Below are 11,216 nucleotides of genomic sequence, written 5' to 3'. Positions count from 1 at the left end.
GTATGTGTCACACTATTGATACAATGATTTGTGTTGATTTATAACAACGTTTCATTTATTTGCGTTCGTGATTTTCACAAGCCCTCCGTTTTCACAAGCCCTCTGACAAAGTCCCAGCGAATGAGGGATGAGTTCCCTCATCAATATTCACGAGCTTCCCGCTACCACCCTGCAAAAAATAAACTCGCAGCCCGACCCAACCCGACCCGCGGGCCGGGTCGGGCCGATATTTCCCATCACTATCCTCGGGCCGGGCCTTTGATCGAGCGTTTTTACTTTTATTTTATCATTATCATAAATTAGCCTAATCTGAGGAGAAATCGATGCCATAAACAGAAATATTATGGGTCTTTATTACGGGTCTTCTCAATGCTGTGGAAGGCTCCGTTCACTTGCATGGGTCCGGGGATATCTCGGGATTGGTTTCTTTATTAATCGAATGGGAAATGCAATAGGCCTATTTTAGGACCGAATCACCGTTGAACTTGTTTCTAATAACATTTCTAGCGAGAAATATACTTTTTACTTGCATAATCTTTAGTCAGTGATTACGTCTGATCTTTAGTTTTATAGTTATTAGGAAGATTTTATCTGTGTGTGTGTGTGTGTGTGTGTGTGTGTGTGTGTGTGTGTGTGTGTGTGTGTGTGTGGGTAAGTGGCATTCAAAATAAATGTATATTATGAGGGACAAATAGTATTAAAAAAATCCTTCATTTAAACATGCCAATTACAAAATATAAATACCATTGCAGGTTAAACATCTTTGCAATGGGTCTTGCTCGTTGCCCGAGACAATGGCAGCCAGTCTGTCTCTTGTAACATTACCAGGGGTCTGGTTATCTGCTAGGGGCACGGGGAGGCCATGATGACGTCACAGGGTAGGGTTGTCCCATTTGGTAGGGGATCGGTTAGGGGTAGCAATGAGCATGAGCTATGAGGGTAAGGGTTAGGGTTAGGGTTGAGATGTAGGGTTGAGACAGTGAGCAAAGAAACGCGATTTAATCTTTATTAAAAGCTACAGAAAACTGGGAGCCAGCTTGCGGTACTTCTGGCTCCACTGTGCTGCTCCCCCGCGCTGCTGCGGCGGCTGCTGTAGCGGCGGCGGCTGCGGCTGCGGCTGCGGCTGTGGCGGCGGCTGCTGCGGCGGCGGCGGCACGGAATTGGGGTAGAAGGCGGTCCCCTGGAACGCTGGGGTCTGGCTCGACCCCGGTTCCTCCCGGCCTGCTGGTGGGCGAGCACCTCCGGGAACCGGGGCCCAAATAGTCCATCCGGAGCTAATGGGCCCTGGACGAGGCTGGCCCGCTCTCGCTCTGGCACCGCAGTGGGGGGAGAACCAAATGGCCCACTGAACCATGGTCGACCAGGCCATATGCCGGCCAGCCGAAATGGCTATCGGCTAGCATAGCTGGAGGATGGCGCTGGAGAACCGGGAAACTGCAAGCCATCTTGCGGCTTCCTCCGGGCCATAAGCCTTCCTGCCAGCCGACAAGGAGACCAGGGCAGGGCTCTACAGTGCGCCCATTTCACTCGCATTTGTGAGTGAATATTTCGGCGTGCGAACGAGAAAAACAAAACAGGAGCACGCGTGCGATTGACTTCTCCACAGCGCACACCAAACGCGAAGGGGCGAAACGATTCCATACAAAGCAGCGATTCCATTTGCAGCGCGACACTTTTGCCCGGCACGGGCGAGCGCGTTCACGTGGATTTCAGGGGGATTTGCAGCACGCCACTTTTGCGTTGAAATATTTAAACTTTGCCGTGAGATTCGCGTGATGACAGCCAATCAGCGTTCAACAGCGTGGCCACTGAGTGACGTGCGTAACGTAACAGCCAATCAGTTTTCAACCGGCCAACCGTTCCCTGCAGTGCAGTCCGGGGTGAACCGCAGCATGGAGGAGAAAGTGATTGTTGCCGTTTGCGACTCCCCGAGCTCTATATAGAATAGTATATAATATAATTGTATTGCATTGTATTGTATATACAATATCACGGCCAAAAGCTCTGTGCACCTCCGGATGGCCGTAGCGCGGGGAGTGCTACGGGAGGGTTTAGCGGGGTTTGTTTACCTACGTTGCTATGGTTACCAGTCTTGTGTGTTCCAGGTTTATTAGGTATCTAAATCGCTGTCTAATCAATTCTTCATTCACTGCCTCTTCCGTGGTCATTACAATATTATGAATAGACTACCTGGAGAAATTTAATGCTGTTACTATAGTCGATAAAGTCTACAAATTCAACCCCCGACTCGTTGAAGGATTTCGAGTGGCTAGTTTATGCTGCTAAGAACATGTTCTGTACATTTTGTAAGGAAGCCCCATCGGCAATGGCAGGCTCCTCTCTATTTATAACGGGGAATCTGAATGCTGTGGTGAAACACAACGAGTCCACTAGGCATTCTCGCTGTCCCGATTTCTATATAAATCGGACCCAGCCCAATAACCCTGGTACGGTGGAAGCCGAAATTGGTGCTGTTTTGTGTAGCCTAAATGTAGTCTTGTCTATTTATTTGTCTTAATTTTGCTTCAGTAAGTTGGTGCTGTTGGGGTGTGCAATTTCTGAACGCTAATAAATGTTCTGAACAAAAACCTATTGTGCCCCATTTTTTTTCCTGTGCTCCTACATTTTTTAACTTATGGGCACGAGTGCTCCTGAAAAAAAAAGTTGGTGTAGAGCCCTGGACCAGGGCAGAGGAGAGCAGGGCGATGTTGTTGACCGCCACCGCAGATCGCGAGGCCCAAACGAACACTCTGTCCGTCAGTTGCCAGGTTAGGCTCCAGGCGAGGAATCCCCCTCACCTGAGTATCTATCAGCCCACCCCTCCACGTTAGTGAAGTCAGTGATAGCCTTCACCGGGGCCTTCAGTGTAAAAGGGTCTCCACCCGCAGCGGTGAAGAAATGCTGAATGAGTGGGAACAGGGGAGGGGACACTGGGTAGCACGCCGGGAGGAAGACTGGGTGCGAAAGAAAAGGTGCCCTGAGAGGAGCCCATCTTCCGGCAGCGCGCGGCAGGCACTGCAGGAGGCGGGGGTAGACAAGGCAGCCGTGGCGTGTTCCGGGCCGAGGCACCTGAAACACGCCAGGTGCCTGTCACCCAGCGCCAGAGAGGTGGGACAGGAGGAGCCAGCTCTCAAGGAATCGCTCCTTAATGGCCCTGAAAAGGGCCGTTGGTCTGTAACCTCGCCCACTCCGCTGCCACAAGGTCCTACAAGTTTCGAAGTCATAGCTGTTGATCAGTACAAAGCTCAAAGAAAAGGGAGGATGAGCGGCGGTATGCGTAGCTTTATATACACGGTGCCGTGGGAAATGTGGGCGGTGCCCATGTTGAATGGTGCATAGTTGAAATTTTCAGTGCGGGCGAGCACGCGCACTGGACAAGCCCATAAGGCAGGGGTCGGCAACCTGCGGCTCCGGAGCCGCATGCGGCTCTTTAGCCCCTCAGCCGTGGCTCCCTGCAGTTTTCTTAAAAAAAAATAAAAAATAAATAAAAATAAAAATTATATATATATTTTGATATATATCGTCAACTAAACGAGAGGTCGCAATGGATGCGCAATTGCGCTACCGTGAGGGGGGGAGTGAATGACAAAGCTTCGTTGATTTGCAGTTGGCTAATCCCAGTAGGAGTTAAATCTTTAACTGGCATCTGGCATCAGGAAGTAGCCTAGATGCTGCCATTGGCAGGAGGCGGGACATGCCAGTGAGCCGCCAATCAGCAGCATCCACCGTTGACAGCCAATTGCACGAACGAATACTGAGTGAGAAGGTTTTACAGCATTAAAGTTCTTGTGTTGAATATTAAAGTTTCAGTACGTTATATTTTGATAATAAAGGTCCTTACAGTTTTTTCATTACTTGACTATTGTATCGCTATGCTATGCTATCTATTCCTTGTTTACATTGCTGGCCATGACCGATCACGTAGAACGTCAACGGTTGACGCTGCTGACTGGCTACTGTAGTCTACTGTACTGTAGGCTACTCCCTGATGCCACATGACAGCTAAAGATTTATGTTATTTTTTTACAGAGTGTCACAAAAAATGTCTGTGCGGTGCGCAGCGTTAGCGTCTCCGGAGAGGGGAGGGGGTGAATTAAAAAGTTTGCGGCTCCAAAAAAATTTTTTTTGCGGGAGATGGGCCAAAATGGCTCTTTTGATACAAAAGGTTGCAGACCCCTGCCATAAGGCAAAGCCTAGAGGGAGTAGCCTATATGAAATAGAACAGGGCGTCATGCGGTTTCACCAAATAATTGGCTCCGTGTGGACGGGGCCTGAATTACCCATACCATGCTATAAGCCAAGGTATACGGAAGAGGATTAGGGCCACACATGTAAAAAAAAATTAAGTTCTGACTTTATTCTCAGAATTCTGAGAAAAAAGTCAGAATTCTGACTTTAATCTCAGAATTCTGACATTAATCTCAGAATTCTGAGATTAAAGTCAGAATTCTGAGATTAATGTCAGAATTCTGACTTTTTTCTCAGAATTCTGAGATTAATGTCAGAATTCTGACTTTGATCTCAGAATTCTGAGAATAAAGTCAGAATTCTGACTTTAAGGTTGGTCCTTACAGATACCCGTAGTTCTGACTTTAAAGTCAGAATTCTGACTTTTTTCTCAGAATTCTGAGATTAAAGTCAGAATTCTGAGATTAATGTCAGAATTCTGACTTTTTTCTCAGAATTCTGAGATTAATGTCAGAATTCTGATATTAATCTCAGAATTCTGAGATAAAAAGTCAGAATTCTGACTTTAATCTCAGAATTCTGACTTTTTTCTCAGAATTCTGAGATTAAAGTCAGAATTCTGACATTAATCTCAGAATTCTGAGAAAAAAGTCAGAATTCTGACTTTAAAGTCAGAACTACGGGTATCTGTAAGGACCAACCTCCGTGGGAGAGACACTTTGCTTTATGCAGTAGGAGGAAACCTATGGAAAGCCAAGAAGGCCCTAGAATGGCGAGGTAAAAGTGCACGTCCCATAGCCAACTCACCAAGCTCACCAAGTCCAGTATTCAGCATTCAAAGCATTTATTCACAAATACGTTCTATTTTTTTGACAAGCGGAGCCGACAGTCCTGTGCAAGTATGCAAATTAGCCATGTGCGCCAAACAGAAGATAGACGCAATGTATAGAACTGATTGTTGTGCATTGTTGTGGATATGTAGGCGGGTTAGTTGTGGTTGTTTGTGGTCTTAGTGAAACAGCTTTGCCTTGGAGTTGGAGAAGTTGGAGTGATTGTGTGAATGTGCGAGAGAGAGCGCACCTGCCGTGGTGATGTTGGGCTTGTTGTGGGCTTATATGTGATCAATGATGTATCTGTCTGATCGTATTAGCTGTAGATGGATGGTTAAATAATATCACAAGATCGGTCATACTGCAGGCTCTCATTTGCAAATGCACTGATTGTGTGCCCGTCTCCGATATGCTATATACCTGGCATTTATTCAGTTCATGTTCTTCTGAGTGCGCAAGAACGGTGCCAATTATTGTCGTGTTTGCATTGTAATGCACAACTTTGCCCCTCCCTGTTATAAAATAACGTGCATCCCAACAACTTTAGCCAATGCAGGCTCCTATTGCTTTACCAGTGTGTTTAACGTGTGAGGGAGGTGGAGCGCTATCAGTTAGATCTGGTGGGGCTTACCTCCACGCACAGTCTCAGCTCTGGTACCGTACTCCTGGATAAGGGTTGGACTCTATTCTTCTCCGGAGTTGCCGAGGGCGTGAGGCGCCGGGCGGGTGTGGGGATACTCATAAATCCCCGGCTGAGCGCCGCGGTGTTGGAGTTTACCCCGGTAGACGAGAGGGTCGCCTCCCTGCGCCTAAGGGTTGTAGGGGGGAAAACTCTGACTGTTGTTTGTGCGTATGCACCAAACAGCAGCTCAGAGTACTCGGCCTTCTTGGAGACCCTGAATGGAGTCCTGTATGGGGCTCCAGTAGGGGACTCCGTAGTTCTGCTGGGAGACTTCAACGCCCACGTGGGCAACGATGGAGACACCTGGAGAGGCGTGGTGGGGAGGAACGGCCTCCCTGATCTAAACCCGAGCGGTCGTTTGTTATTGGACTTCTGTGCTAGTCATGGATTATCCATAACAAACACCATGTTCGAACATAAGGGTGCTCATAAGTGTACCTGGTACCAGAGTACCCTAGGCCGAAGATCGATGATCGATTTCGTGATCGTGTCATCTGATCTGAGGCCGCATGTTTTGGACACTCGGGTAAAGAGAGGGGAGGAACTGTCAACCGACCACCATCTGGTTGTGAGTTGGATCAGGGAATGGGGGAAATTTCCGGATAGACCTGGCAAGCCCAAACGAGTAGTGCGGGTGAACTGGGAACGTCTGGAGGAGGCCCCCGTCCTAGGTATCTTCAACTCACACCTCCGGCGGAGCTTTTCTGGCATTCCTGTGGAGGTTGGGGGCATTGAGCCGGAGTGGGCGGTGTTCAAAGCCTCCATTGCTGAAGCTGCGGTGGCTAGCTGCGGCCTCAGGGTCTTAGGCTCCTCAAGGGGCGGTAACCCTCGGACACCGTGGTGGACAGGGAAGCCGTCCGACTGAAGAAGGAGGCCTTCCGGGATATGATATCCTGGAGGACTCCTGACTCGGTTGCAGGGTACCGACAGGCTCGAAGGGCTGCAGCGACTGCCGTGTCGGAGGCTAAGCAGCGGGTGTGGGAGAAGTTCGGAGAGGCCATGGAGAAGGACTTTCGGTCGGCACCAAAGTGTTTCTGGAAGACTATCCGGCACCTCAGGAGGGGGAAATGGGGAACCATCCAAGCTGTGTACAGTAAGGATGGGACTCTGTTGACCTCAACTGAGGAGGTCGTCGGACGTTGGAAGGAACACTTTGAGGAACTCCTGAATCCGAATAACACGCCCTCTATGTTGGAGGCAGAGCTCGAGGTTGATGGTGTTTCGTGGTCAATTTCCCTGGTGGAGGTCACTGAGGTAGTCAAACATCTCCGCAGTGGCAAAGCCCCAGGGATTGATGAGATCCAGCCAGAAATGCTAAAGGCTCTGGGTGTTGAGGGGCTGTCATGGTTGACACGCCTATTCAACATCGCGTGGGAGTCGGGTACAGTGCCAAAGGAGTGGCAAACCGGGGTGGTGGTTCCCCTGTTCAAAAAGGGGGACCAGAGAGTGTGTGCCAATTACCGAACCTCAGATTGAAGAGGAACAATGCGGTTTTCGCCCCGGACGTGGAACTACGGACCAGCTCTTCACTCTCGCAAGGATCCTGGAGGGGGCCTGGGAGTATGCCCATCCGGTCTACATGTGTTTTGTGGATCTGGAGAAGGCGTATGACCGGGTCCCCCGGGAGAAACTGTGGGAGGTGCTGCGGGAGTATGGGGTAAGGGGGTCTATCCTCAGGGCCATCCAATCTTTGTACTCCCAAAGCGAGAGCTGTGTTCGTGTTCTCGGCAGCCAGTCAGTTTCGTTCTCAGTGGGTGCTGGTCTCCGCCAGGGCTGCGCCTTGTCACCAATCCTGTTTGTGATATACATGGACAGGATATCGAGGCGTAGTCGTGGTGGGGAGGGGTTGCAGTTCGGTGGTCTGAGGATCTCGTCACTGCTTTTTGCAGATGATGTGGTCCTCATTGGATCATCGGCCTGTGACCTTCAGCACTCACTGGATCGGCTGGCGGCCGAGTGTGAAGCGGCTGGGATGAGGATCAGCACCGCTAAATCTGAGGCCATGACTCTTAGCAGGAAACCGGTGGATTGCTTACTCCGGGTAGGAAATGAGTCCTTAGCCCAAGTGAAGGAGTTCAAGTACCTCGGGGTCTTGTTCGCGAGTGAGGGTACTATGGAGCGTGAGATTGGCCGGAGAATCGGAGCAGCGGGGGCGGTATTGCGTTCGCTTTACCGCACCGTTGTAACGAAAAGAGAGCTGAGCCGCAAGGCAAAGCTCTCGATCTACCGGTCGATCTTCGTTCCTATCCTCACCTATGGTCATGAGAGCTGGGTGATGACTGAAAGGACGAGATCGCGGGTACAAGCGGCCGAGATGAGTTTTCTCAGAAGGGTGGCTGGCGTCTCCCTTAGGGATAGGGTGAGAAGCTCAGCCATCCGTGAGGAACTCGGATTAGAGCCGCTGCTCCTTTACTTAGAAAGGAGTCAGCTGAGGTGGTTCGGGCATCTGGTAAGGATGCCCACTGGGCGCCTTCCTTGGGAGGTGTTTCAGGCACGTCCAGTGGGGAGGAGACCTCGGGGAAGACCCAGGACTAGCTGGAGAGATTATATCTCAACACTGGCCTGGGAACGCCTCGGGATCCCCCCGTCAGAGCTGGTCAATGTGGCCCGGGAAAGGGAAGTCTGGGGCCCCCTGCTTGAGCTGCTCCCCCCGCGACCCGACCCCGGATAAGCGGATGACGACGAGGATGAGGCGTGTGTGTGTCTGTGTGTGTGTGTGTGTTTTCATGTAGGCTATAGATATAGATTGATTGTCTTGGCTTGCTTGCATCCATGAAATATTGTAATGTTATGGCCTAGCTGGCTACTGCATATCGAGAACAATCTGGGGATGAGGGCATCCCCGAATATTGACGGGTATTTCACACACTGCCATCTCAATATGACTAATAGCCGCGGCTATTAGTTCCGTACGGATTCCGTACGGAATTCTTGCACTTTTACCGCGCCATTCTAGGGCCGGATTGTGGCCTTCTTGGCTTTCCATAGGTTTCCTCCTACTGCATAAAGCAAAGTGTCTCTCCCACGGAGGTTGGTCCTTACAGATACCCGTAGTTCTGACTTTAAAGTCAGAATTCTGACTTTTTTCTCAGAATTCTGAGATTAAAGTCAGAATTCTGAGATTAATGTCAGAATTCTGACTTTAATCTAAGAATTCTGAGAAAAATGTCAGAATTCTGAGATTAAAGTCAGAATTCTGACTTTTTTTCTCTGAATTCTGAGATTAATGTCAGAATTCTGACTTTTTATCTCAGAATTCTGAGATTAACGTCAGAATTCTGACTTTATTCTCAGAATTCTGAGATTAAAGTCAGAATTCTGACTTTTTTCTCAGAATTCTGAGAATAAAGTCAGAACTTAATTTTTTTTTACATGCGTGGCCCTAATCCTCTTCCGTAGGTATACCTTATAGCATGTAATCAATTGTTTTTTAGTTTACCAATAACATGTATTTGCGGGTAGGATACGTTTTATCATTTGTACATATAATATATTAAAACATATTATGCATACAATATTGCAAGAAAACATGTGTGACATAATTATTATTATTTTTTTACATTGATAGCATAATTTAAACATGGAGGAGGGCATTTTCTAGGCCTGTTGAATTTTATGCATTTGTTGTCCCATTTTTGTGGGATTACTTTACCAGTTATTTTCTTTAATTGAGAGATTCTGCTCACTTTCAAACCCCGATCCATTGAAACTCCAGACTCCGGGACGTAGCTGGTTCCACGCCTCCTTCCCTAGCCCCCATTGTGATCCTCCGGCTCACACACTTTACTCGACTTCGCAGGAGTTGGAGGAGCCAGCGATTCACAATACCACGACACCGGTGAAAGAAACACTTTAACTCGTTTACGAGGGGATCTGTGTTGCCTGAAGGATTTCACCGAAAGATGTGTTGTGCGCCTCGACGCTCAGAAAAAGTTATAATACTGGAAGACGTGTATTTCGGAAGAAAGTTGAGAAGTACTTTCCCCTGAAGTTGTTTTCTCACCATCGCCGCAAAACGGCGAGTTTCCAGCCAGGACTTCCACTTCTCAGCCCACCCGAGCCATCATGGCGAGGCGGCTTGTGGATAGACCCCGGCTTGTAAGCTTTACCACTTGCACGTATTTTCGGAATAATCAATTTGGACTACATCGGGACTTCATGGCTATTTGGTGGAGCGTTGTCGCAATTCTTGCAGTTATCTGCTGTGGATATTGTAAAGCCGAGACGGAGTTTTCTATCATTGAAGAAGCACAAGTTTTAGCGGATCAAATGAAAAAGCTGTCCTCGCAAGAGCTTGGAGTTTTTACCATGCAGGTAAAAGACAGTCAATATTTTGATCGCAATCGCATCAGATTTCCTCTTGTATGTAACTATTACTTCGATTCAGCGTTTGGTTAATGATATCTAATTTCACTAATGGCCTATATTTTCAACATTCCATAAAAAAAAGCATGTTAAACGCGTTACCGTAATCATCTGAAGCTTTTGATACATTGTCAACGTTGTTTCCAGATCGTTTTATTTTACCCATACCCTCCAATGCAGCACATCGTGTTTGCACGCTAGGCTGCACTCTCTGAAGTAAATGCGGATATTGACTATGTTGCAGTGCAAAAACATTCACCTTGAAGTTACACCACTTCTCCTCTCTCTAGAGCATGGACCTGCTTTATTTTCCATGCACTAGCTGGGATCTCAATCGCTACCCCAATCTCTGTATCTCATTTTAAACACGTAAACGAAACGTGTGTGTGTGTGTGAGACAGAATTATATGCAGGGGGATGGGATCTTTTGAACGACCCCGTAGCAGCTCAGGCACTCTCCTACTTCGACGCCTTGCCTTAAATTACAATAACAAACGGTATTGTTCAGTTTAGTGCACCCCCTAGGCTCATGAGTGCCTGAAAATGCAGAGAACTGCAGCCCCTCAGAGGAAAGACCGTCTTATTTTAGCATCAGTGACCATGTTGGCACATAGAGTAATTATTGCTGTTGGTAAATAATTATTATCGACTATTCTGCACAGATTTGTTAGCCTGAATTGAACACGACGGCCAATTCATTTGAATTAATTAGGCCTAGACCTCTTTCTATTTAAGCTTAAAGGCCGTGTTTTTATTTTATCATTGGAATAATAGGCTATGGAAATATGCCTAACTCTAAACAAGGTCAGTAACTCTTCGTGTGTTTCGCTTGTGTCAAAGCAACAATGAAGGTACCAAATGGCAGGCAGTAGTCCACGGTGCAGTGCTGGTGTGATGTGGGGGTTGGGGGTGCTGCTCATAGTGCATGAACACAGAGGCGAGGCACTAGGGGGGACCAGCTCCAAATGGCGTTTCATCTTCCTCATGGGGGTCACCTTCATCCCAGCACCAGGAGGTGGCTTTGAAAGACATCTATGATCTTCGCCCAAATCTCCCCGTTCGTCCGCGGTCAAAATCGCTCTTTGCGTCTCCAACTCAGCCCACTCTCTCCGTCTGAGCCCCTTTTCTACTTCTTATATTTTCATTTATTT

General features: G+C 48.2%; 1 protein-coding gene across 2 annotated transcripts in view; it reads left to right on the top strand.

The window, feature by feature from the left end:
* The first annotated feature begins 9,468 nt into the window (after positions 1–9,468).
* Positions 9,469–11,216, top strand: part of cachd1 (cache domain containing 1) — an 88,722-nt gene continuing 86,974 nt past the window's right edge. For both annotated transcript variants that reach the window (XM_030372778.1, XM_030372777.1), the window contains exon 1: positions 9,469–10,014. In XM_030372778.1, the coding sequence (XP_030228638.1) occupies positions 9,766–10,014 (249 nt within the window). In that variant the 5' untranslated portion in view covers positions 9,469–9,765. The remainder of the gene's footprint in view (positions 10,015–11,216) is intronic.

The sequence above is a fragment of the Gadus morhua genome, chromosome 12 (genome assembly GCF_902167405.1).
Source record: "Gadus morhua chromosome 12, gadMor3.0, whole genome shotgun sequence".
Lineage (NCBI taxonomy): Eukaryota > Metazoa > Chordata > Actinopteri > Gadiformes > Gadidae > Gadus > Gadus morhua.
The sequence above is the reverse complement of the archived record's forward strand: the minus strand, read 5'-3'. Positions and strand labels throughout refer to the sequence as shown.